General features: G+C 50.2%; 1 protein-coding gene across 1 annotated transcript in view; it reads left to right on the top strand.

Moving 5' to 3' along the window:
• EPB41L4A (erythrocyte membrane protein band 4.1 like 4A) overlaps positions 1-26,555 on the top strand; it is a gene marked incomplete at its 5' end in the record, with an annotated part of 306,715 nt that overhangs the window by 204,263 nt on the left and 75,897 nt on the right. Inside the window, 3 exons of the mRNA XM_006146888.3 lie at positions 11,660-11,751; positions 17,340-17,417; positions 23,743-23,864. Of these exons, the coding sequence (XP_006146950.1) occupies positions 11,660-11,751; positions 17,340-17,417; positions 23,743-23,864 (292 nt within the window). The remainder of the gene's footprint in view (positions 1-11,659; positions 11,752-17,339; positions 17,418-23,742; positions 23,865-26,555) is intronic.

Below are 26,555 nucleotides of genomic sequence, written 5' to 3'. Positions count from 1 at the left end.
AGTGGTCCGCGCAGTAACCGGCTGTCCTTCGTGGGGAGGGGCTTTCTCACCCGTGCAGGTGCCGGGCCTTGACACTGGGCTTGGCTTAGAGGATTCACAGGGACACTGCGTGTCAGACCTGGGGTCAGCCCTCATGGTCGCATTTGCATCTCGGAAGGTGCACTCTGACTTCAGGCTGGAGCCCTCCGTGGGCACGTGAGGACAGGCTAGGAGACTGGATCTGGATCCCGGGGAGGGAGAGAGGGAGGGCACCGAGGGCGAGCAAAAGGGGGCCGGTCAGCCAGGCCTGGGGAAGGCATGGCTTCCGGCAGTGGCAGAATGAGGGTTTCTGTGAAGATGGGAAGGAGCTGGGGATCAGGCCCACATCCCTCGGTCCTGGCGACAGGAGAATTCGCAGGGCACACAGGATGGCACTGCGATCCTCTTATGTACGGGCATCGTGAAGCTGAGTCGGCTGCACTTCTCGGCGGGCCATGGGGGGAGCTGAAGGCTCCTGGCAGTCTGTGATGAGTAGCCGACCACCGGGCGGGCCTCGGCCTGCGTGGGGGAGCGTGCAGGAGGGCGGCGATGTCCAGGAGCTGTCACTGCTGCCAGCAAACCCAGAGCGCTCGCCCGCGCAGGCCGGCTTCCCTTCACGTCCCTCGGTACTCTGCAGATTTCATAAAAGTCCTTTTTATTCAGAAATTCATCAAAGGTTGCAAATACTAAAATGTTACACAGAGCATGTTTATTTGCTGTTCCCCAGGTCCACTCACCGTGAATTTTACTTCATTTCTTGTTTGCGTCTTGCTCTCTGTCCATGTACACACGCACACATGTGCGTCACACATGCACATGCATGCACACCCCATGCATCTCCTGAACGATTTTGAAAGTAAGCTAGGTGTGTCACGAGCTCCTGATCCTTCAGCGCGTATTTCCTACGACTAGGGGTCTTCTCTGATGTGGCCACGGCACGGCCAGCAACACACGTTCCTGTTGATGTAAGAATTGTACATCTGTGTTCTGTAGTGCAGGTTGGGTGGTTGACCTAAGTACTCCTTTAGAGCATTCCCCCTGCGGTATAGAACTCAGCCTCCTTTCATGTGGAACATTTTCATAACATTTCTTTATCACATATGACACTGACACTATTTTTTTTTTGAGAGATTTTTGCTATAGGGCGTGTGCGCTCACCAGAAAGACAGAGAGAGACAGAGAGACAGAAAGTGAGAAATCACCCCCCAGGGGGGATGGTCACGCTGCAGTCTCTTCTCCTCCATTCTCCTCTCGTGATCTTGGGCACGCATGCACACGTGCCTGGTGTGAGTTTAAGCCACCAGGTCCAGGACTCAAACTGCAGTTGACTATGTGGGAGTCCAGCGACATAGCCATTACGCTAACTGCTGGTTCCAACACGGACACTTTCTAAGTACATAATCCCACCTCGCTGTTATAAAACAGAAACCTGGGGCCAGCGGGTGGCATGGTGGTCAGGCGCTAGACTCCCACACGGCCGACTACAGTTCGAGTTCCGGATCTGGCAGCTTGAAACTCACAGTGGGTGTATCTGTAGGTGTGCCCAGAATCCCAGGAGGAGAATGGAAGAAAGGGATGTGGCATGGCCACCCCCCACCCTCCCCCAGGGTGATGTCTCACTTTCCGACTGTCTCTCTGGCGAGTGCACACGCTCTATAGCAAAAACCTTAAAAAAAAGAAAATACCAGAAAGCCTCTCGTTTGATGTCCGTCTGCTGTTTCTTTGTGATGAGACTGAGATTGTCTTCCCATCTGTTCAGCTCCACAGGGGAGCCCGGTCCTGCTCGGGGTCACACCTAGAGTCACTCGATGACACCTGCCCCTCACGGGAGGTTTAAATCTGTCACCTGTCATGGTATTTTGTTTTTCCTCCCTTACAACTGATATGCAGTCCATGGGGAGATACCTTAAGTCAGCAAATGCCATGCTGTTCTTCGGGGTTCTCCTGTGCCCTCTGCACTCACCGAGAACTCTGGCCCGAAGCTGTCTTGGAGGAGGAGGTTGCAAGATGCAGTTTCTCGACTCCCCCCGACATGTGCGTGGGCAGGGGCCTGGTCTCACTTCTCTCATTTATCTATGCATCGCCGACATGGACTTACCTCCTCCTCTTGTGCTTTTTCAGTGGTTTACAGCATATTATTGTATTTAGCTATTTTGATGCTCTAGATCATCCAGTGGGGACCCCTCTAGTCTGGCTCCTGTGCCCTTTGACCTACCCCATCATTTTTGAGCCACTTTTCCCTCTTTGGTATAATAGAGTATTTCAGGTGCATCTTGAATCTTCCCTGCCCCCACCCTGGTATCAGTCATTTCTCTAAGTCAAGGTCTGGGGTGTGTGTGGTTGTTCTACCGCAGTGACTGTATTTCTTGGACACATCAGTGAACAGAGCCAGCGAATACATGCATGTACACACACACACATGTAAATACGTGCACACATTTGTATGCATCTCAGAAACCGTGAGTTCCTGGCCTACCTCCACTTCCTGTCCATCCCTCAGATTCTCCGTTGTCCTGCCCCGTTACGTATTCGTGTGGCCACTTTGTCCATGAGGACCGAGGCTCCCACAGCAGCCTGTTTCCTTCTCGCTCAGTTCTGGAATACTCGCCAGCTCGCCCCAGAATTGCTTGGCCGAGCCACTGACGTCAGCCGCTGTCTGCGGTCGGTCCCCACCGGTGCCTCGCCCAGCACTCGTGCAGAAGCCCAGCTCTGCTCGGCGTGCTCTCCCGTGCCCTCCCGTCGTTCACTCCCTTTGTCCCTGTGCTGTGTTCGTTTGAAATCTGACCGGGTTTATGTCAGTTCGTTTTCAGTTACAGTTTCCCCCTCGTCATATTCCCAGTTATTTTTATTTGAGTAGGTAGAAGCGTCGAAGCCGTGCAGGAAGGCGTCCTTGTGGGGGACGGCGGGCAGTCCTGTCCTCCACCCCTCCTTGTAGCCACCGACCTCAGCACTCCCTGGTCCAGCCTCGCTGTGTTTCTGCTTACAAGTAACAAGCAAGTTTTTTTTCTTGGTTTATTTCTTCCTTACCCAAAAGGTAAAGGACAGGGTAGACCTTCGTACATTGTTTCATTATTTTCCCACTTAGTAATATCTCCTAGAAATCATTTCATACCAGTTCATTGAGAGCTTTCTCATTCCTTTATGTACAGTACTAAGTTGAGTGTATGTAGTTTATTCATCTGATGTCTTATGGTAGAATATTTAGGTAGTTTTCATTATTTTGCAATTAAAACGTTTTCTTCAGTAACTTGGTGAATATGTATTTTTGGAGGGGCTTCTGGGGGATTTCCGGGCTGGGGCGGCTTGGTTAGAAGGTCAGCATCAGAAGGTCGGCGGTTTTGTTTCACGTTGCCGCCTCCTGCCCGCACCCCGCCATCTCCCCCCGGTACCACTCTGCACGTTCGCCTACAGCGTGTGAGATCCTGGCACGACGGGTTTACTATTTTCCTCTGTTCGCTCTGAGCGTGGCTCTCTCGGTAGCACCAGGATCTGGCTCCCACACGGCAGTTTGGTTTGGAGCCTTTCCGATTCCGAGATGGGCAATTGGACTTGTGCCCAGAACACGTGGTTCAGGTCCAGGTCCAGGCCCTTCACCTTGCTAACCTGGGGCCATTCTCTGAACAGCACTTCACCCCATTTCTGCTTCTGTGGGGTGAGATAACAGTGTCTATCTTGGGGAGTGTCTGTGGGAGTGAGCGCGCCCGGGCTGAGGTTGGGATAGCGCGTGGTTCAGGTCCAGGTCCAGGCCCTTCACCTTGCTAACCTGGGGCCATTCTCTGAACAGCACTTCACCCCATTTCTGCTTCTGTGGGGTGAGATAACAGTGTCTATCTTGGGGAGTGTGTAGAGTGAGAGCGCCCGGGGCCGAGGTCGGGATAGCGGTGTGTGTCTTGGGGAGTGTCTGTGGGAGTGAGGGCGCCCGGGCTGAGGTCGGGATAGCGGTGTGTGTCTTGGGGAGTGTCTGTGGGAGTGAGGGCGCCCGGGCTGAGGTCGGGATAGCGGTGTGTGTCTTGGGGAGTGTCTGTGGGAGTGAGGGCGCCCGGGCTGAGGTCGGGATAGCGGTGTGTGTCTTGGGGAGTGTCTGTGGGAGTGAGGGCGCCCGGGCTGAGGTCGGGATAGCGGTGTGTGTCTTGGGGAGTGTGTGAGAGTGGGCGCACCAGACTGAGGTCGGACGTGTAACAGACACCCAGCCCGTTTCTCCTCTCAGCTGCCCTGGCGTCATGCCACTTGGAGCTATTCAAGTCTCGCCCAGGAAGAACCACTGGGTTCACCTTGTTCTTGGCCAGCCTTTGCTGGGGAGTAGCTTAGCCAAGGCAGGAAGGGAAGCCGAGGTCTCCAGCCCGGGGCCTCACCCTAGCCTTGCTTGCTGGCAGGTTTCGTGCCTTTCTTCATAATTAAAGCACATGAGTCATTCGTTGGAAGCCACGAACATTCTCCAGTAACAATTTTAAATGAAGCATATTGGTAGGTCTTACCAGATATGCCTTCATTTTAACAAACTTAATCACATTTGTTGTTAGAATGTATTTTTAAACATTTGTAATAGCTGATGTAAAAATTAATTATCTTAAAACAGAAATTGGGCCATCCAGTCGTGCGGTGGTTACGGCGGCCGGATCCCACCAGGCAGACACTGCAGTTCACGGCCAGTCCTGGCGGCTTGGAAGTCTTGCTGGGTACTTGTACGTGCATGCCATCCTGAGAGGAGTGGAGAAGGGATTGCCATACTGACATCCCCCAACGGGGAGTTTTCTCACTTTCCCTCTCTTTCTCTCTCTCTCTCTCTCTGTCTCGAGTGAACACAAATGCCCCATAGTGAATTCAAAACAATGTAGTCTGCAAGAATAAAAATGAAATGTTGAGTTTTAGAAATATAGCATCTCCAGAGAGTATCTAAGGAGAAGATGGGGCCAGAACAGTGGCAGAGGCCCGGCATGGAGGCGTGTGCTGGGAGCCAGTGCTGCTCTGTGGGCGGTTAATGGAAGGGCCTGGTTCAGTTCTGGCCCACTGTGCCTTTGGTCCCAGCTACTCGGGAGGCTGAGGCAGGAGCGCTGCAGCACAGGAGACGCTGTCGGGACCAATGGCACCCGCAGAGACAAACCGTCTGCACTTCCAGGCTTGTGTCTGCAGATTGCTTCAGATTAGAAGCAAGACTAAGCTCTACCTAATGGTTTTCACATTTCGCTGAAACATGATGCGAGTATTATGTTCCGGCTCATAGTCTCTGTTTTTGAATTTTTGAAGGAAACTATAAAGGAGGAGCAGCACAATCTGACGTGTCTTTTCCGATTCTATACCTCACGTTTCTATGAAGTCAAGGGAATTGTATATACAGGTTGTCAGAAAAGTCATGATGCGCTTTTGCATAGAAAAAACATGCCGTGACTCTTCTGACAACCCAATAAAATGATCAAATGGGTTTTGCATTCGTGTGTGTGTGTGTGTGCACGCGTGTGTGTGTGCATTTTCTCCTGACCGCGTCTGGCTGTGTTGGACCCCCCACCTCGGCCTCCTGGGTAGCCAGCACTGCCCACCCATAGCACCACATCCAGCTTCTAGGGTGGGCAGGAGCCACACCTGCGCCAGGTGACTGCAGCCTGCCAAGGGACACTGTCAGCCCCGCACGCCCTGTGGCTGAGCCACGTGAGCCAAGAACACTGGAGCAGTTTTGCTCTTTCTGTTCTGGTACATGTGTAATGCAGAGGGCTGGCACATGGTGTGGTGGTTAAGGCTCTGGACTCCCACATGGCAGACCGTGGTTTGAGTCCTGGACCTAGAGGCTTGCTTTCTCACTCCCCCCTACCCCTTTATGTCTCTCCGGTACATGCCCTATAGCAAATTAATAATAACACATAAATCTTTTCCCAAAAATGTAATGAGAAAGGGAAATTAATTTTATTCTCCATGTGCTCTGCTGTGCACAGTGACTTCCTGTTAAAGCACATTCATAATAATTGCATTCAAAGATCTAAAAGCATAATTGGGATGTGTGTGTGTGTAGAGGGTGTCCGTGTGGTGCAGCGTTTTCCAAGCTGCAGTTCCTAACGTATACTTTCTTGAAGGACAGCTCTTGGCTCAAATAAACTGGGAAAACAGCCCATGACCGGCTCCAGGCAAGTCACGTACAGATAGCACATTGAAAGGTGCGTGTGTAGGGCCAGCCGGTGGCTGGGTGGTTTCAGTGCCTGGGTCCCACATGGCTGAGTGCCCAGTTCGAGTCCCAGACCCTGCAGCTTGAGAAACACACATGCATCGAAAACCCTGAGAGCAGGATGGAGGAGGAGGGAATGCACTGGGACCATCCCTGGGGATTGCTTCCTCACTTTCCCTCTCTCTCAGACAAACACCTGTGCCCTCTGGCAAAATTAAAATTTAAAAAATCAGAAAAATGAAGCGTGTGTTTACCCAGTGCTTCCCACATCTATTTGACTGTCGAACCCTTTATCCCAGTGTCCCCAGCCGGCAGCGTAAGAAACATCTTTAGGGGAGCATGGTACAAAGGAAAGGCTGAGAGGGTAAGGTAATGATTTACTCAGTGTTCTTAAAGTCCCCTCATTTCCTTCCCAAGTAATAACAAAATCGGTGATTACTGCTATTGTTACAAGGCTGACTCTGACCTCAGGATGCCTGCAAGACGGCCATGACAAACAGGCGAGCCACGAGACTGTCACTGCCCACTGGCCCGCACTTACCTACGGAGGTCAGGGTTTATTTTTAAGGTTTTTGGTGTAGAGTGTGTTCCCTCCCTAGAGAAAGACAGAGACAGAGAAAGTGAGAAGTCACCCCTCGGGAGGAGTGGTCATGCCCTAACTCCTTCCCCTCTTGGAATTTTGGGCATGCGTGCACATGTGCCTGGGATGATTTTCAAACCACCAGGTCCAGGACTCAAACTGTGGTTACCATGTGGGGATCCAGGGCTCTAACCACCACACCACCTGCTGGCCCCACAGGTTAATGTTTAAAGTGCCGTCATTCAGTCTCACCGTTTAGGAAGACAGCTTCTCAAACCCTTGTGAGGTTACAGTACGGATTCGGTATCTATTTCCAGCTAAAGGGTGCCTTGTTTTCAGCCTGGCCTCTTACCTCCCTGTGCTTTGTCAGTAGTGAAGGAGACAGTTTAGTCATTTGCTATCAGACTTCAGATTAGTTTTATTTTACTCCTCGTGCCTAATTAAGTTAATAATTACCAAGTAAATATAGATCTTGCATAGACTGAATCTAAAAAAAAATTTTTTTTTGAGAGATTTTCACTGTAGGGCGCGTGCGCTCGCCAGACAGACAGAGAGAGAGACATAGAGACAGAAAGCGAGAAATCACCCCCCAGGGGGGATGGTCACGCCGCAATCCCTTCTCCCCCATTCTCCTCTCGGGATCTTGGGCACGCACGCACACGCGCCCGGCGTGAGTTTTAAGCCACTGGGTCCGGGACACAAACCACGGTCGACTACGTGGGAGTTCAGCGACATAGCCATTACACTAACTGCTGGTTCCCTGAATCTAAAAAATTTTTAAAAATTTAAAAAATTATCTTTTTTTTAAGAGCTTTTTGCCTTAGGGCACATGTAGTTGCTGGAGAGAGAGACACAGAGACACAGAGACAGTGATAGGGAATGACCACACCACAATCCAGTCCCCTCCCGGGATCATGGACACGCATGCACACATACACACCAGCGTGATTTCCAGGCCCCCGGGTCAGAGACTAGAGCTGCAAGAGGCAGAGCCCATGGGACGGGGAGGGGACAGGGGACCAGGAGGAGGAGTTGGGGGGGGTGTGTCGATGTGACGCAGGCCCTGGATTTTACAGATGATGGAACTGGGGGTTCAGCCAGTGGACACAGGCCCACAGAGCAACTACGTCCACGTGCTGACAGGCCCACAGAGCAACCATATCCACGTGCTGACAGGCCCACAGAGCAAACATGTCCACGTGCTGACACAAGCCCACAGAGCAACCACGTCTACATGCTGACAGGCCCACAGAGCAACCACGTCCACGTGCTGACAGGCCCACAGAGCAAACATGTCCACGTGCTGACACAAGCCCACAGAGCAACCACGTCTACATGCTGACAGGCCCACAGAGCAACCACGTCCACGTGCTGATGCAAGCCCACAGAGCAACCACGTCCATGTGTTGACAGACCCACAGAGCAACCACATGCACCACGTCCACGTGCTGACAGGCACATGCTGACACGTGCTGACACAGGCCCACAGAACAACCATATCCACGTGCTGACACAGGCCCACAGAGCAACCACATGCACGTGCTGACAGGCCCACAGAGCGACCACGTCCACGTGCTGACACAGGCCCACAGAACAACCATATCCACGTGCTGACACAGGCCCACAGAGCAACCATATCCACGTGCTGAGTTACAAGTGGCTCCCTTGATTGGTTTATGAAATAGGGAGTAGGGGTCGGGGCATGGTCGTTGGCGTGCTACATGGCTGTTCGTGGTCTGAGTCCTGGACCTGGTGGTTTGCTTTTCCACTTTCCCTCTCATTTTCCTTCTCTGGTGAACACGCGTGGCCTGTAGCAAATTAATAATAATAAAAATGATAAATAAAATTAAATAATTCTTTTAAAAAACAATAAAGAAGGAGTATATTCAGACAATAGTTTTGCTCCTGGCATGAAACGACCAAAGCTACAATGCTGCGGGATAGTTTTGCAGAAGCAAGCTTTGGGTGCATGGACGGCGTCGTAGCAGCGGCTGGGCACGTCCCTCATGGGCACTGTGCATCCTGCGTGAGTGGCATGGACGCGGATGTGCAGCAGCCGGTGGGCAGTGTCTATTGGGAACAGGTTAATCAGCCAGCAGGACAGAGGAAGCTGAAATGCCAGGTCTGTCACGGTCACACCTGTGTTACAGTACGTGACGAAAGCACACAGGTGTATTCAGAATACCTGACCCTTACTTCAGTTATAGTAGCCCTCTGGGTATCTGGACCCTTCTGCCAACGGTGGGATAAGAGGTAGGCAGCTTCCCCCAGCCCCGGGGAAGTGGGGAGTGCACTGGTCCTCGTCATGCTTCATGGCAGAGTAAGTAGGAGACCTTCGGGGAGGCTTGTTCCCCTAATATGTTTGTGCCCAAGGAAACGAGAAAAATTCATTCCTGGTTGGATTTGAAATACCTTTATCTTTCATTAAGCTATAGCAATTTTTAAAAATGTAGTTTTCCTGTGGCTAGCAGATGGCATGATGGTTATGTTGCTGGACTCCCACATGGCCAACCATGGTTCGAGTCCTGGACCTGGTGGCTTGAAATTCACACCAGGCACATGTGTGTGCGTGCCCAAGATCCCAGGGGGAAAATGGTGGAAAAGGGGTAAGGGTGGGGTCATCCGCCCCGTGGGGTAATCTTCCGCTTTCCCTCTCACTGTCTCTGTCTTGTTCTCTCCCTGGTGAGCACATGTATCGTATGGCAGAAACCTCTAAAAACTAATTGTACTTCCCCAGGGACCACGTATCTACTTGCAAACTAAAAGAATATAGACATTTATGTGAAGAATAAAGTGAAAATTCGTCCAAGAAAATGGAAGATTCAGAGGGAGATACGCAGTGTTTTATCTTTAAGATGAAATACTTGTTTTATTTTTACTTTTGGAACTCTGCATTATGTATAACTCAGTCCTGAAACGCTCAGTGTAAGAACTTAGACGGTACCTCACGTGTGGATGCTGATCACAGTGGACGGTGTCGTGTCACTGAGTCCTTGCCCCCAGCCGCCATGTCTACGGGCAGTGCTCTGTGGGCATTGCCACTCCGGGGCCTCCGTGTGGGGAGGGGTGGGAGGATGGCCAGGTCCCCTCTAGGCGCAGTCCCCGTCAGGGCGGGTGGCAGTTCATCCTGATAAAGGCGGCCACCCGGGCAGGCATTGTACTAGGGTGCTCCAGGGCCTTAAAACGGCCGCCCTTGTGGTGGTTACCTCCGGGGACAGTGCTGGGAGGGAGTGGGGGGGAGACTGAGTTTCTCTGTGTACCACACTGGTTAACGTTCAGCTTTTCTTTTCTCTATTTAAAAATTTTGGCAAAGGCTGGTGGGCTCATGGAAAAAGGAGAGAGGGAGAGAAAGTGAGAAATCACGCTCCCCCCCACACACCCCTGGGATGACCGCACCACGGTCTCTTCTCCATTCTCCTCCTTACGCGCCCACATGCCTGGTGTGGTTTTCAAGCCACTGGGTCTGGGACTTGAAATCCACTCGGCCGTGTGGGATGCAGCCGCCCTAACCACCAGGCCACGAGCGGCCCACTTTGAGCTTTACCCTGTGCGTGTTGTATGTGTCAGGAAGAGCAGTGAAAGAAGAAAGAAATTCCTCTCTAAGCACCTCCGTCTCCTCCCTGCCCCAGTTTCTGGTTTACTCCGGCCCCCTTTCCCTCACTCTCTCTGTCTGCAGGTGGATTTTTTTCCTTTTCTTAACTGCCAGAGAGAGAGAGCACAAGGGGAGAAGGCCCCGAGTGGGAGTGGCCATGCTCAGGCCTTTTCCCTCCACGCCACAGGCCGTCGGGCTGGGGCCACGTGCGCCCACTGCTCCCGGGTGTTTCTCAAGACGGGGCCAGGACTCGTCTGTGGTCAGCCACGTGGGCTCCAGCTTCTGTGCGTGACGCTTAGCCGCTGTCTCCAGTCTCTTTTGCTATTTAGAAAAACATTTGCTGAGTTCGTTGCCTTTCCCCTCATCTCTAACTCTCTAGTCCCTGCCATTTTCATAAGTCACCAAGGGTTTCTTTTTTTTTTTTAATGAATTATTAATTTGTGGGCCAGCAGTTGCCATGGTAGTTAAGTCACTGGACATTTCCACGTGGGTGACCATGGTTCAAGTCCTGGACCTGGTGGCTTGCTTTCTCACTTTCCTTCCCTCTCTGTGTTTTTTGTCTGGTCACATTAAAATAAATGACTCAGTGAATAAATAAGATTAAATAATTAACTCTTAAAAAAGAGAAAAGAATCATTAATTTAATTTATTATTATTATTTTTTTTTAATTTGCTGTAGAGCACCCATGTTCACCAGAGAGAGACAGAGAGGGAAAGTGAGAAAACAAGCCGCCAGGTCCACGACTCAAATTGTGGTCGGCCATTTGGTCCAACACCCCAAGCAACACTCCCCCTGCTGGCCCAGAGTCACCAAGGATTTCTGACAGGGAGATGTCACAACCTCCTTTCAAGCCCAGTTTGACCTTTCTGGGTCGCCTGGGACTTGCACTCTGTCTCCCAGCCCCTCTGCACTCTGGTCTCCACCGACCTTGCTGTCTCCACCCTCACAGATGTCCCTGCAGTCTGCGGTCTCCTCGAGCCGTCTCGCTCACTCCGCTCTGGTGGGACCCACTGTCATGATGTGGGCCTGCTCCATGGCCTGGTGCTTAAGCAGCTGGATCCCATGTGGCCGGCCCCACAGTTAGAGTCCCAGACTGGGTGATTTTATAGTAAGATTTAAACAGAGTTTATATTTTGTAATTTTAATTAATGGAAGGTGATTTTAATTTATTTCTCTGAAACTAGTTACCAACAGATGACAACAATTTGTTATATGTATTAACAATAACCTCTGCCTTCTTGAGTTTTTGTTATTTATAGGAGGCTGTCATCTGAAGAATGCTGTTAGTAATTCATACTGTCTCTTTCTTTCTCTCAGTGCAATGAGACTTCCTTCTTTTTTGAAGCTCGAAATAGAAGTGCTTGCAAACACCTGTGGAAGTGCAGTGTAGAACATCACACGTTTTTTAGGTATGGCAACACCAAAATTTTCTTCATTGTCTGAATAAATAAGAACAGCATTTGGTTTTTTACTTCAAGTCTGTTTCATATGATCTAAGTATGAGGGGGTCTTTAAGAAACTCATGGAAAATGAGTGTTATAATAAATGTATGGCAAGGCCAGCAGGAGGCATGGTGGTTAACTTGCCAAACTCTCACATGGTCAGCTGCGGTGCAAGTCCTGCACCCTGCACCTTGAAACTCATGCTGTGTGTGTGCGTGTGTGTGTGTGCGTGCGCGCGCGCGCCCAAAGTCCCAGAGGAGAATGGAGGAGGAGGGATTGGGGCATGGTCATTCCCCCTTGGCGATGATTTCTTCCTTTCTGTCTCTCTGTCGAGTGCACACCCCTGTAGCAAAAATCTTGAAAAAACAAAAAACCTATGCCTGGGTTTTCAATTCCATGCATTTTCTCCACAAACTTTTGAAGTACTCTTATATTTCTCTTACTGCTCGCTTTTGGTTTTTGTGTGGGATTTTGTTTTCCATCCGTTCACTTTAAGTCTGTGAGTTTCTTATAGGCAGTGCAGAGTTGAGTTGTTTTTTTATTTTTTAAGCCCTTTCAGCCTTTAGTCTATTTATATTCAGGGCTATTATAGGTAGGTAAAAACTGACTGCTGTTATTTTGTTAGTTGTTCTCTGTATTCTTTGTTTCTTTCTCCCTCTCTTCTTGTGCCTCTTTATGGTTTGGTGATTTTTTTGTAGTGGTAAAGTTTGATTCTTTCTTTCCTTTTTAGAGAGATTTTTGCTTTAGGGCACATGAACTAGCTGGGGAGAGAGAGACAGGGAGACTGAAAGTGAGAAATCACCCTGCCCCCAGGGGGAATGGCCACACCACAGTTACTTCTCTTCCATTCTCCTTTTGGGATCTTGGGCATGCACGCATAAGCATCTGGCGTGAGTTTGAAGCCACCAGGTCTGGGACGTGAACTGCAGTGGGCCATGTAGGAGTACAGTGACGTAGCCATTATGCCATCCGGTGGTCCTGTGATAAAGTTTGATTCTTTCCTTTTTCATTTGTATATATAGTCTACCAGTGAACTTTGTATTTTTGTTTGTTTTCGTGTTGGTGGTTATTGCTCTTTTGCTTCCAGATGTATGACTTGAAGCATTTCTTTTAAGGCTTGTCCCCTGGTGTAAATTTCCTCAGTTTTTGCTTATCTAGGAAGTGTTGTATTTCTCCTTTAGTTGTGAAAGAACTTTGGAAATACCCCTTTCTTTCCTGGCCTGCATTGTTTCTGATGAGAGTGCTGAGAAACCTGCTGTTAGTCTGATGGGAATTCCCTTATATGTGACGTGTTGCTTTAAATTTTTTGGAGAGGTTTTTTGTTTGTTTTTGTTTTTGCTATAGGGCACGTACACTCGCCAGACAGACAGAGAGAGACAGAGAGACAGAAAGCAAGAAATCACCCCCCAGGGGGGATGGCCACTCCGCAATCCCTTCTCCTCCATTCTCCTCTTGGGATCTTGGGCATGCATGTCATGCACCTGGCGTGAGTTTTAAGCCACTGGGTCTGGGACTCAAACCACAGTCAACTACATGAGAGTCCAGCAACATAGCCATTATGCTAACTGCTGGTCTCAATTTTTTAAAGAATTATTAAATTTGGAGACCAGCAGGTGGCGTGGTGGTTAAGACGCTGGACACTCCCACATGGCCAACCACGGTTTGAGTCCTGGACCTGGTGGCTTGCTTTGTCATATTCTCTTTCTCTCTAAGTGTCTCTCTCTGGTCAAATTAAAATAAATGAATGAATAAATATAAATAAACAATTATTTTTAAAAAAAGAATTATTAAATTAAAGTAATTTTCATTTGACCATAGACGGAGAGAGAAAGAGAGAGGGAGAGAGAGAAGCAGACCACCAGCTCTGGTACTCAATCCGCAGTTGGCCATGTGGGAGTCCAGCACCCCCAACCACCACGCATTTACCAGCTCCTGCTGCTTTGAAAACTCTTTGTCTTCGACTTGACAGTTTAATTATAATATATCTCAGTAATAATCTGTTTGGGTGGGATCTGGGGATTTTTGAGCTTGTTATATCTGGGTGGGCCATATCTTTTCCACTTGGAACATTTCAGTGAGTTCATTATACAAACTTTGTTTATTTTTTTTCACTTAACTGAACATGCTCAAGATTCAGGGTCAGAGATTCTTTAATCTTCCATTGAAGGTTTCTACTATATTTTTATTTCATTTATTGAGTTCTTCAGTTTGAGGATTTCTGTATGTTTTTTTGTTTTTTATGATTTCTATATCTTTGTTGAATTCCTCATTAGGGTCACAGATTTTTTTCTCCCTGATTTTGTTGAATTATTGATATATATTTTCTTATGTCTCATTAAGTTTCCTTGGGATCATCATTTTGATTCCTTTTTGGGCATTTCAAAAATTTTCCTATCCTGAGAACCAGCAGTTAGCATAATGGCTATGTTGCTGGACTCCCACGTAGTCGACTGTGGTTCGCGTCCCAGACCCGGTGGCTTAAAACTCACGCCGGGCGCGTGTGCGTGCGTGCCCAACATCCCGAGAGGAGAATGGAGGAGAAGGGATTGCGGCGTGACCATCCCCCCTGGGGGGTGATTTCTCGCTTTCTGTCTCTGTCTCTCTCTGTCTGTCTGGTGAGCGCACGTGCCCTATAGCAAAAAACCTCTCAAAAAAAAAAAATTTCCCTATCCTTAGGATCTATTACAGGGTGATTTCGTGATCCTTTGGAGGGGTCACATTTCCTTGCCTTTTCTTGTCTGTGTGTCCCCGTGTTGCACCTGCAAGTGGGTGGACAGGTGCCGCCTCACGTTCTGTGGAGGAGCTTGCTTAGTGAAGGGCTTTCTCTGAAGATGTGTCCTGTGGTGCGGTTGGCAGTGAGTTGAGTGCTGGCTCTGAGTGGGCACAGTAGTGTCCACTCTGATTTCTTCAGCTCTCGTCCAGGTTGGTGGTGTCTGTGAGTGCTGTGGCGTTCGAGACCGCAGGTGTCTTTGGTGGCAGTGTGTGGCCTGCTGGGGGGAGATTACTAAGTATGTTGGTTAGGCCTCAGAGGTAGTAGAAGCAGGGGATGATGGCCCACAGTCCCTGGGGGCTCCTGTGAGAGTGGACCTCGGTGTTGGCGTTCAGGTGGGTTCTTGGGACAGTGGGGACTGGAGGACTGGCAGTGCCTGGGAACCCACGTCACTTCTCCCAGTCCTGGTGCCTCCTGCTGCACCGGCCCACCTGCGTCCTAAACAGACTGCGCTGCGTGGGTCCAGGTGCGGGAGTCACAGCCTGATCCTCAGTCTAGCTGTCGGGGTTGCTACATCCATCTCACGTGGGCATGATGGGATGTCAGTGTGGTGTCGGGTGTGGACACATGAGGTCGCTGGGCCTCCAGGGCAGGCTTTCCTGTACAGTGACTTTTTTTCTCAAAATGAGAATATTGAAACAGCTTGGTCCCCAGGGTGGGATCACTTTGTGTGAGTTCCTTCCCTGGAGGAATTCCTGTGCTGAGCTTGGAGCCTCTGAGACCTGCCTGGTCCCGCCAGCCAGGAGTGCCCCAGTCCGGGCAGAAGTGGGGGCTGTTGCTTCCCTTCTCCCAGCCGTGGGCAGTTCCTCCTGGCCGGTCTTGGCCGGTGGGTTTCCTGCTTTCTCTCCACTGTTGTCTCTAGTCTCTGGCCACAGGAGGGTTCCGCCATTTCCTCGGTGGAGTCCTGTGTTCTCTCTTTAGACGGCCCACCCCGAGGGCGTTTGTTTGGTGTTTGACTCCTTCACGGAGGAGACGCACGCTGAGTGCTTTGGGTCAGCCACCCTGGTGGTTCTGGGGGCTGGAGGTCCAGGGTCAGCTGACTGTCTGGTGAGGACTTCATGCTGCATCATGACATGGTGACAGCCTTACATGTGGGAGCACGGGTGGGAGCGGCAAAGGGGTGTGTGAAGGGGCAGCGTGTGTTTCTGTGGCAAGAGTTCTGTCTGCCTACCAGGAAACAGAAAAAATACATCGTAACTTTTCTGACAACCCAAGAGAACTTTAGAAGTGCTTACTTTTTTTTTTTTTCTGAGAGGGTTTTGCTATAGGGTGCGTGCTGCTCACCAGAAAGACAGAAAGAGACAGACAGAAAGCGAGAAATCACCCCCCAGGGGGGATGGTCACGCCGCAATCCCTTCTCCATTCTCCTCTCGGGATCTTGGGCACGCATGCACACGCGCCTGGCGTGAGTTTAAGCCACCAGGTCCAGGACTTGAACTGCGGTTGACTACATGGGAGTCCAGCAACATAGCCATTATGTCAACTGCTGGTCCCAAAGTGCTTCCCTTTTATTAATGGTTTTTGGCTCCTAATTCTCTGGACTGTATTAATGCACGCACACACATATGTACATGCGCATGTGCGTTTATGCACGTGTACACACTACTCATGGTATACCTTCTTTGCTATACTCTTAGCGGATCAGGTAGTTTGTTTTTCGGTTTGTTTGGTGCATACAGCTTTGGCTGGCCCATGTGCTGGTGGGCATTCTGTGCTCTGCTCTGGGTGCCAAGTGTGGAGTGCCCGTCGGCACCTGTGTGGGGTGTGGTAAGGCAGCTGGAGGTACAAGCAGCCAGGAAGACCACGGCTGCTGATGTGGTGTTAAGTATTTAAGACCAAAGGGGCCGGGAGGGAGTCACCTAGGAAGCCGTAACGAGAGACAGGAAGCCTCAGACTGAGCTCAGGAAGGAGCAGGCTGGGAGCGGACGCCAGGGGAGACCGGCCTGTGCTGTGTCCTGGGAAGCGGAGTGTCTTTACGAACAGAGCCCTGGCGGCTGCTCGGAGCTCCTGGGGGTCAAATCCAGCGGGGATGGGAGTTCGCCATTGCACTGTAGGGATGCTTCTTTCTTTGTTTCAAGTCTTCATGTTGTAGAGAGAAAACAAAACTTGAGCAGTTTTGTTAAGGTTTACCTGTTTGGTTATTTTTCCACCTTAAATAAAATTGGGTTCTTTCCCTCATTCCTATTGGATTTGCATGGAGCAGTTTCCCTAAGTAGCATGCTGTCCGAGAAGCGTGTTCTTATAAAGCGACCGAGGTCCTCTACAGCCTGTGTTAAGGGAGGGGACCGCCCCAAAGCCTAAGACCGCGTCCAGTTCAGGGGCCTGGGCAGAGAAGCTCCTCGTGCTGGGGTGTCTGTGGAAAGTATGGTGGGATGGGAAGTACAGCTATGCAGTGACTTCTAAGAGTGAACCCTACTTCTGGTGTGGTGACCTGCCGTGAGGACCCTGGTGAGTAGGCCAGCCCAGTGGCCAAACGGCCAGGGTGACTTCCACCGGGAGAGAAGGTCGATTCCCAGCCAGAGCTTCCCAGGTGGCGATGTGCTCAGTCTTCAGGAAGGGTGCGAGCGTCTGCCATGATACAGGTAGAAAACGCCAGGGCTGGGCATGTTTCCGAGGTTAGTTTAAGGTAACTGAGCACCATTTCTCACCAGTATGTAGAGTCAATGGGACATTTGACCGTTCAGCAGCGTGGTACACTGATGTTCTCTTTATAACTGTGTTCAAATGTTGTGTTAGTGTCTGTGTTTATGAGTCTTCATCTAATTTTCTTTTAAAAATTTATTAGAATGCCAGAAAATGAGTCAAATTCATTGTCAAGAAAACTCAGCAAGTTTGGATCCATGAGTTACAAGCACCGGTACAGGTAAATGGCATGTTTTCACGGATGCTATGTGTGTGTGTGTGTAACTATTTAATTCAGATGACCACTTACATGTGTAATGAAGTTTGTAACTATTTCACAATGCCAGTGTGTTTTTAAGCATAACAATTTATTAGGACTGTCTCTCCTGGGACCAGCAGATGGCATTGTAATTGTTACATCGCTGCTCCCTGCAGTCGACCAAGGTTTGAGTCCCAGACTTGGTGGCTTAAAACTCATGCCAGGCGTGTGTGCCCAGAGTCACGAGAGGAGACTGGAGGAGGGATTGCCGCGTAGTCATGCTCCCAGAAGATGGTTTATTGCTTTCTCTCTTTTCCTCTCCCTCTCCATCTCTCTCTCTCTAGCAAACACATGCACCCTGTAGTAAAATTGTTAGCAAAGAAGTTCATTTTGACGCCATCAACACTTATCTCTAGTTCTGTTCCTTGATTGGGAAGACGTAGATATTCTGAACAGTAGCAGATCATAAGCCCTGAGGGTCCAGCCGATTTCGTGCTGTCGCACTGCACACTCTGTGCTGTGCGCCGAGCCCGCCTCTCCGCAGCGAAGCCCGCCTGTCGGACGCTCGCAGCCATACCTCAGTGTCGAACGGTGGCCAAGCCCCACGCGCTCTGCTACGTGTTTTCAGTTTACTGCTTAATTGAATCACAGTCTTTTGTAATATTATCCCCACTAACAGAGGCCACGTCCTGTCTCGAGGAAGACAGCAGCGTGGAAGCTGTGGGCTCCATACCGTGGTGGGCCAACTCACAGCCCCATACTTGACCTTAGGCAGACGGTTAGCTCACCATGGGAGACGCTTGACTCGGGCCTGACGGGGCCATGCAGACAACACAAGCTGGTGAAGAGGCTGCCTCCCATGTCTCAAGGCAAGGCCTGGGCCGGGAAGAAACTGCGAGACAAGGCCGCGGTTTACTAACCCTCCTTGTGTTGTTTACTGGCCTGTATTCAATTTCTCTGAGTTTTACTGTTATTACTGTACCCTGCAAGGGTAGAATATTACTCCTACTATTACAATAAAGCCAGTCAGTGATTTTGTAGGAATGTGGTTTCCTAAGACAGCAGGAGGGCAGGAAGTTTGAGACTCCCCAACCTGTCTGTTTTAGCCAAAATTAACATATGTTAAGATTAAGTTAGTATAAACCAAATTAGCGTTAGTAACATATGTAGACTAAGTTAGTTTAAGGCTAGTTTGATGTAAATACCCCTTGTTAAAGTTACAGGCCAAAGTTAGCTCATGCTAGGCAAAGTCAGCACATTTACCAAGTATTGAGGTTTTAGCCTAATTCTGTTCACCTGCGCTGCCTCCCACGCGTCAACCCACCCCCGCTGAGGCTGGACCCCTGCACGGGCCATCCTGCCGCCTGGTGGGTGAGGTGGCTAGATTCCACACGAATGACTGCAGTTTGAGTCCCAGGGCAGCAGCTTGACAAACCCACTGGGCATGGGTGCATGTGTGCTCAAAATCCCCAAAGAGGGAGAAGTGGAGCAGGGATTGCAGCCTGGCCAGCGCGTGGGGAGTGCTTTCTTATTCCCGTTCCTGTCTCCGGTGAGTGCACAGACCCTCCTGTGTAATTAACAAAAGAATAAAAACCGTCTGGATTGTCACTCTGCAGGGGCTTGTGTCTTTCTCATACCGGCTTTAAAATGGGAGCCAGTTCTGTATTTCGAAAGGGAATCTCTTTAGTTTCAGCTCACGAGTTCGGTGTTCAGTAGAGAGTCCGTGGTGTGGAAGGCCAGAGTCAGCTCTCCCTGCCCCTGGCTCCCAGGAGCTCCAGTGGTGGTCGGGCAGTGTGGCAGGTGCCAGGCCTGATGAAGCCGAGCAGGAGAGTGGGACCTGCTCTCCCCGTCGGTGGTATCACTGATTAAATTAAAATAAAGCCAAGTCAGGAGTTTGCAGGACCGTGTGTGTGGGTCTTCGAGAGGCTCATGGGAAAAACCTATGTATTCAAAATATTTTGAACCAAAATAAACTTGTACCGTCATTCTGTGTTTTCTGTGCACTTTTTTTTTGGAGAGGTTTTTGCTATAGGGCCCATGCGCTCACCAGACAGAAAGCGAGAAATCACCCTCAGGGGGGATGGCCACACTGCAATCCCTTCTCCTCCATTCTCCTCTTGGGATCTTGGGCACGCACGCACACATGCCCGGTGTGAGTTTAAACCACTGGGTCCGGGACTTGAAACGCAGTCGACTACATGGCAGTCCAGTGACATAGCCATTACGCTAACTGCTGGTCCCTTCTGTGCACTTTTCGAACCCCTCTCATAGCATGCCAGATTTTAATTTCTCTTTGTTGTAACTTATGTTTTGGGTCTTAAATTTGAGACCAAAGATAATCAATGAAAGAAGGTTAAATATCAGACATTCAATGCATTCCTCTTTATATATTTATGTGTGTGTGTGTATGTATGTGTGTGTGTGTGTATATATATGTGTGTGTGTATATATAATTATTATTATTATTTTTTTTTTAGAGATTTTTGCCGTAGAGTATATGTGCTCACCAGACAGACAGACAGAAACTAAGCAATCATCCCCAGGGGAATGGCCACGCTGCAATCCCTTCTCCTCCATTCTCCTCCTGGGATTTTGGGCATGCACACGCACATGCCTGGTGTGGGTGTCAAGCCACTGGGTCTGGGGCTGCACCCGCAGTGGATCACAGGGGAGTCCAGCGCCTTAACCACTACGCCCCCTGCTGGCCACTCATCTTTATATATTATTTGCTCTCTTGACTAAAAAGGAAAGACATGTGATTGCATTATTGATATTTTTGGTATTTGTATAAAGGTTTTTACTGATGTCGAAAAAATTAACTTTTTGGTTACCAATGTTCTTCTGTAGACACTTATATAATTATGTAGAGTTTAAGTAAAGAGTACTTATTTTTATATTGAGAATAACAGCTAAAAGCCAGTGTTTGGGTTGTCCTCCCAGTTGCAGCCTAAAACATTGCCAGGGTTATAGAGAGAATGTGAAAATTCCTTGTGGAGGTGGAGCTAATGAAAAGGTCTTACGTCCGTACTATTAAAATTGGAATTACGCTCTTTAACACACGTGGTAGTTGGCCTGGACAAATTTAGCCACACATGATTTCTCAGGTTTAGTGGAAGGCCGATGTTACGGCTCCTGGGAATCATGACTAGAAAGTGATTGGATTTGCGCGTTAAATATCATCTCTTCCAGTCATTGGCGGTAACCTTTGCGGGCTCGGTGGCTCTGCTAGGTCTGCTGTGATTTTGCAGCTGGTGTTCACTGCCTCCCAGGCCCACTGCGGCCTCCAGTGTGTGTCTGCGTGCGGGAAGCAGGAGCGCGGAAGGGCAGTGTCTCCCGCTGCCAGGTGCAGGCAGGGTGGGCCTCTGACGCTGGGTGTCGTCAGCACTCGGGCTGTGACACACACCAGGGCAGAGCCGCCTCACAGGCCTGCCCCTTCTTCCCAAGACATTGCAGAGACAGCCTGGAATGAAGCCGAGCTCTGGAGACACTCTCTCCTAGACCTTGCAGGCTTTTAGTTTTACTTTTTGCTAAACAGTGTGCGCCTCACAGGAAAATTGAGAGAGCACCCCTCGGGGATGGCCATGCCACAGTCCCTTCTCCTCCACTCTCCTCTCAGGGTTTCCAGCAATGTGTTTGTCAAGACACTGGGTCCAGGACGCCCACCACACAGTCGGCCACAAGGTTTTAAGCGCCATGCCACCTGCTGGTCCCGGGGTGAAGAAAAGCCTATGAATGGCTGATGTGGGTGTGAATCTGAGTGTGACCGTGTGTGTTCACGGTACCGTGCGGCTGTGTCTGTACGTGTATGCCTAGGAGGTGCCTACACCTTGTGGGAACGCTAGCTATAAATTCAGAAGGGAAAAGCCAGCTGCTTTTCATCATATGGAGCAACCAAAATTCTAAATTACACTAGTGGGGAAAGGCTGAGCTGAAATCCGACATTCTTCTTTTGTTCTTGCTGTTTTATTATCAGAGACCAATAATCTGAAAGAGAGATTCAGTAAAACTTTAAATGATTCTTTTTTTTTTTTTGAGAGGTTTTTACTGTAGGGCGTATGTGCCTCGCCAGAAAGACAGAGAGAGACAGAGACAGAAAGTGAGAAATCACGCCCCGGGGGGGATGGCCATGCCGCAATCCCTTCTCCTCCACTCTCCTCTCGGGATCTTGGGCACACACGCACATGCGCCCAGCATGGGGGATGCTTTGTCACTGGTTTTTCCCCTCTCTTGTCCTGCAAGTGCACGTACCCTCTGGCAAAATTAAAAGAGAAAAACAAAAACAAGTAGAAATATGATGTGAAAGGCTGGAGAGATTTAAGAATAAGCTGTTCAACACCTCACAGCTAGGGAAAGGCAGAGCATGGTTTAACCAGCTGTGACTGCGGCCCCTCTCCCGGGTCCAGGCTGTGCCTCTGACCGGGACCAGCCTGCTCCACCCTGCTCTGTGACAGCCACCGTGTTTCTGGACCTTGGTCTCACTCAGTTCTCCGTTGTCACTGAGGGAGAAACTGCGAGGGAAAGTTGGTGATGCCGTAAGATCTTCTGAAATGCCCCCGCGGCCTGCGTACTGGCTCATATTTTAGGGCAGATGTTTTTCTCTCTGCCGTGGAGTGCTCAGAGCCCCAGACTCGCCGACCGCAGGACGATGCTGCAAGTAGGTCTTGGTGTCAGACTCCAGACACGGACAGGAATGCAGCTCTGCTCTACGGGTGGTTTCCTGGTTTTCCAGAAATTTGTGTTTCCTTATGAACTACCTTGGAAAACAAAGGTAAATTCCAAGTGAAAGAAAACCTGTCCCTGTTTTCTGCCTCCGCTCCTGACCGTCGGACACAGTGTGCAGTGTGGAGGGCCTGGCCTCGCCGTGCCCACGGTAGCGTCTCCTGGTGTGGAGTTGTTTCCTGAGCACCGCGGCCACCTACCTGCCTTCCTTTCTTTTTTCGGGATTTTTGCCTTAAGGTACATGTGCTGGCTAGAGAGACAGTGAGAGGGAACGTGAGAAACCACCCCCGGGGGGGATGGCCACCCTTCCCCTCCATTCTCCTCCTGGATCTTGGGCAGCCACGCACAGCTGCCCAGTGTGATCTTCAGGCCACCGAGTCCAGGACTCGAACCGCAGTCAGCCATGTGGGAGTCCAGTGATGGAACCACTGCGCCATCTACTGGCCCCTATCCTTTATTTCTTCTCTCTTTTCTCTCTAAATGAATTTCTTGAAAGACAGACAGGGACCCTTGACAGGGTCTGGCTGTGTGGTGCCCACCCCTGCCTTACCACCATGAGGATCACAGTTGTGGCTCAGGCATGCCGGCTGCGTCCAGATCAACCCTGTGTCTGAACTGGGAGCTCTCACGGGGCCCTGTTGTCACACAGTGGGGACTTCCTGCTGGCGCCTCTGGGACTGGGCCTGGGGGGCTTTGTTTCTAATGAAGGTGGATCAGAGGGACTTTCTCAAAAGCATGGAAGAGGGGAGCTTCAGTTTGACAGTGTTGTCTGACCTCCGTGGGAAGACATTTTTCTACATCCCGTAAACGTGGGAGGACCAGGATTGGGGCCACGAGAGGCTTTCCCCTCCCACTGAAGTCCTCCTGGTGGTGAGCCCGCGGGCCTTTGTCCTGTACCTCAGTGAGGTTTCCTGAGTGAAGGGCGAGGTCATTCACTGGCTCGAGCCCAGCAGCTCTGGATACCTTCTTAGGTGACAGTGCACCGATGTGCAGCCAGTGACATCACAGGACTCCTGGGGAAGGTCCCCGAAGTCCCGCCCAGCCCCAGGCCAGGTGTGCCTTCTTGACTCCTCATGGCACCCTTGGCCACGTGGCCCTTGGGGGGTGCCAGGCCTGGCACAGGTGGAGTGCGCAGAGCCGGCAGCTGGTGGTGCCATGGCAGAGTTCATGCAAGTCACACCGAGGGGCCCTCGTGCCGCACACCTTGCACACCTTGCTGTGGGCGTGCATTGTGAGGCGTGTGCGGCCGCTGGTCCCTGCAGGTTATCCTGACGAAACTTGGATCATTTCCTTGTAGAGCTCAAAGACCAGCAGCCGCATGTACTTCCAGCCCATCATCAGGAGTCTACATCTCACTCCTCCTCCAGGGAGCCCTCCTTCCTTCTGTCTAATGCGCGTCCCTCCCAGTGTCTAATGCTGCCGTCCCCGGGGCCATCCAGCCGTGGCCATCGGAAAGCCCCCTGCTGCTGTGGTTGCCCGGGTCTCTGTTTTCCCTCTTCCCACACTTTGCGGATGTCCCGAATGAGCCTCTGTGGAACCTCGTGGCTGCGTGGCTGCATCTCTGCTAATCAAATGCTGCCTTCTCCAGTGGCAGGACCGCTCTGCAGATGAGCCGAGACCTCTCCGTTCAGCTCCCCCGGCCGGATCAGAGTGTGGCAAGAAGTCGAAGCAAGACGTACCCCAAGAGGGCAGCGCAGAGCCAGCCGGCCGGTGAGTGTGCAGGCCGCCTGGCCGTCGGCCTAGAGAATGCTCCGCGTGGCGCTGGCCTCCGGGCTTCCCCGTGGTCACAGACGTTCCGACTGACAGGGCATCCCGGCAATCGGGGGTTATCGGTAATGGATGATCGTCAGCTTGAGTCACTGTGACCTGCTCAGTGACTGAACTTCCTTTCTGAGGGGGTCATTTTAATTAAATCTCAGCTGAGTGATCTTCCTTTTCAACTGACATTGAATCGAGACATACTCTCAGGAACGTAAAAAGGGCACCGGGGACAGAAGTTGCTTTGTGCAGAACCAGTTCGCGTTTTTGTTATTTTTGGTCTTTCTTTTATTGCGAAATACAATATACACACAGGAAGTACACGAACTATACATATATGTACACGTGTGTTCATACATAGTCATATCTGTGTGTACACACTCACACATGCTCACACACACACACTTGACCGCAGCCAGCATCCCCCAGGGCCCTCATGGGCAGTCTCTCATCAGTCTCGTCTTGTTCCCGCAGTCAAAGGATCCTTCCTTCTGACTTTATTTAAATACGTGTACTGCTCGTGGAACCTTCCCTGAACAAATGCGTTTGTTTCGCTGGCTTTGCTGTTTGATGAGCAGGTTGTGGTGCGTATCCTTTCGCGTCTTGGCCCCTGCTGTGCACGCTGTGTGCGTGTGTGCTGAAGCGCTTTGACTTCCCTTGCTGTGAACACCCTCGCGTTTGACAGGTTTCCACTCTGCTGTCCCTGGCTGTCGGGTTCAGATGTTCGTTAATGCAGCTGTTTCGGTATCAGTGATTTCAATGCGTGCTCTGTGCCCAAAGTTCACCGAACGGCACTGCGAAGTGACGCTGGCTTTGGTGTGTGCTTGCTTATGCTAATGGGTCACTCTGGTGGGACACGCTCCAGAGCCCTTTCACAGATATTACCGACTGATCCTTTCGATAACCCTGAGACGGGGCAGGGCAGTTGGTTCCCGTGGCGCAGGTGAGAGACGTGAATCCCGCAGCCGCGGAGAAGTGGGCTGGAACGTGAGCCCCGGCCTTCTGGGTCTTTCTGCAGCACCGTGTGAAGTGAATGGCATTTTTGTAGTAGTAATTAGCACCTAGCATCGTGTGAATATTGACATGACATGGTGACATCTGCTGTTTCAGCTGAGCCCAGTGCCACGCCTACGAAGACAGTATGTGGTGACAGTTAGCGTAATGGCTATGTCGCTGGACTCCCATGTAGCCTACTACGGTTCAAGTCCCAGACCCAGGGACTTAAACTCATGTCAGGTGTGTGTGCGTGCGTGCCCAAGATCCCGAGAGGAGACTGGAGGAGAAGGGATTGCGGTGTGACCATCCCCCCTGGGGGATGATTTCTTGCTTTCTGTCTCTCTGCCTCTCTCTGTCTTTCTGGCGAGCGCATGCGCCCTATAGCAAAAAAAACTCAAAAAAAAAAAAAACAAAGACAGTATGTGAGGATGTTCCACTGCTCAGATAAACGGTGTGGGACTGCTCCCATCTTACCCCTTTTTCCCCATTTTATTGCTTCCCAAAAGATCTTGAGAAGTGTAAGTACTTTCGATAGCAAGCGCAGCTGATATGTACGTGTCTACGGACACGTCTGACTTCAGGCGTGAGCCTCAGTGATGACGTGAACATACTGTGAAGCAGCACCTCGCTGGGGCTAGATAGCTTACTGCAGTCATCGTTATTGCAATTTTTAATTTCAAGAAAAACAGTTTTAGTTTTAATAGCTCAAAATTTAAAAATCGTTAAGAGAAATTTTCTTAAGACTTAATTTAAATTTGCCAGGAAAAAAGTTAAGATTCCATTTGAACAGTAGGTAGATGAACCTATCGGTAGTTTAAGATAAAACAGAAGTCCTTAAATCTGGGAAACAAAGTATAGAGTAAAATTAGTAATGTTTTAGTCAAAAGTCCTAAGATTCTATTTTACTAGTTCCGTCTCACGTAATTAACCTCTCTCCTGTTGAATTTGCAGTGTTGCTGTGGTCCGATCTTTCTGAGTAAGTTCTGGTTGACATTCAGTGTTGTCATTGCTCTTCCAGACCTGTCCCTACCATCAGGCTGGCCATTCTCTTGGTTGTTTTTTGTGCTCTTATTTCTGTGTGTCCAATTTCATTTTTCCTGGTAGAGCACTCCCTTCAGAACTTCTCAAAGAGCTGGTTTGGTGTTGGTAAATTCTTTCAGGTTTTGTTTATCTGAGAATGCTTTTGTCTTTTCTTCCCATATGAAGGATAATTTTTTTTTTCCTTTTCTTTTTGGGGCGGAGAGAGGTTTTCGCTATAGGGTGTGTGCACTCGCCAGACAGACAGAGAGAGACATAGAGACAGAAAGCGAGAAATCACCCCCAGGGGGGATGGTCACGCCGCAATCCCTTCTCTTCTATTCTCCTCTCGGGATCTTGGGCACGCACGCACACGCACCTGGTGTAAGTTTTAAGCCACCAGGTCCGGGACGCGAACTGCGGTCGACTACGTGGGAGTCCAGCAACATAGCCATTACGCTAACTGCTGGTTCCCAAGTACAATATTCTTGATTGAAATTGTTTTCACTTAATACTTTGAATGTATTTTCCTGCTGGGGTCCAGCCTTGGCGTGGGTGGGTTATCTCGACGAAGCCGGCGAAGGTGAACAGAAGACAGAGGCCTCGATGCCTTTCATGCACGTCCTATGT

Source organism: Tupaia chinensis, unplaced genomic scaffold (genome assembly GCF_000334495.1).
Source record: "Tupaia chinensis unplaced genomic scaffold, TupChi_1.0 Scaffold000195_1, whole genome shotgun sequence".
NCBI classification, from domain to species: Eukaryota; Metazoa; Chordata; class Mammalia; order Scandentia; family Tupaiidae; genus Tupaia; species Tupaia belangeri.
The sequence above is the reverse complement of the archived record's forward strand: the minus strand, read 5'-3'. Positions and strand labels throughout refer to the sequence as shown.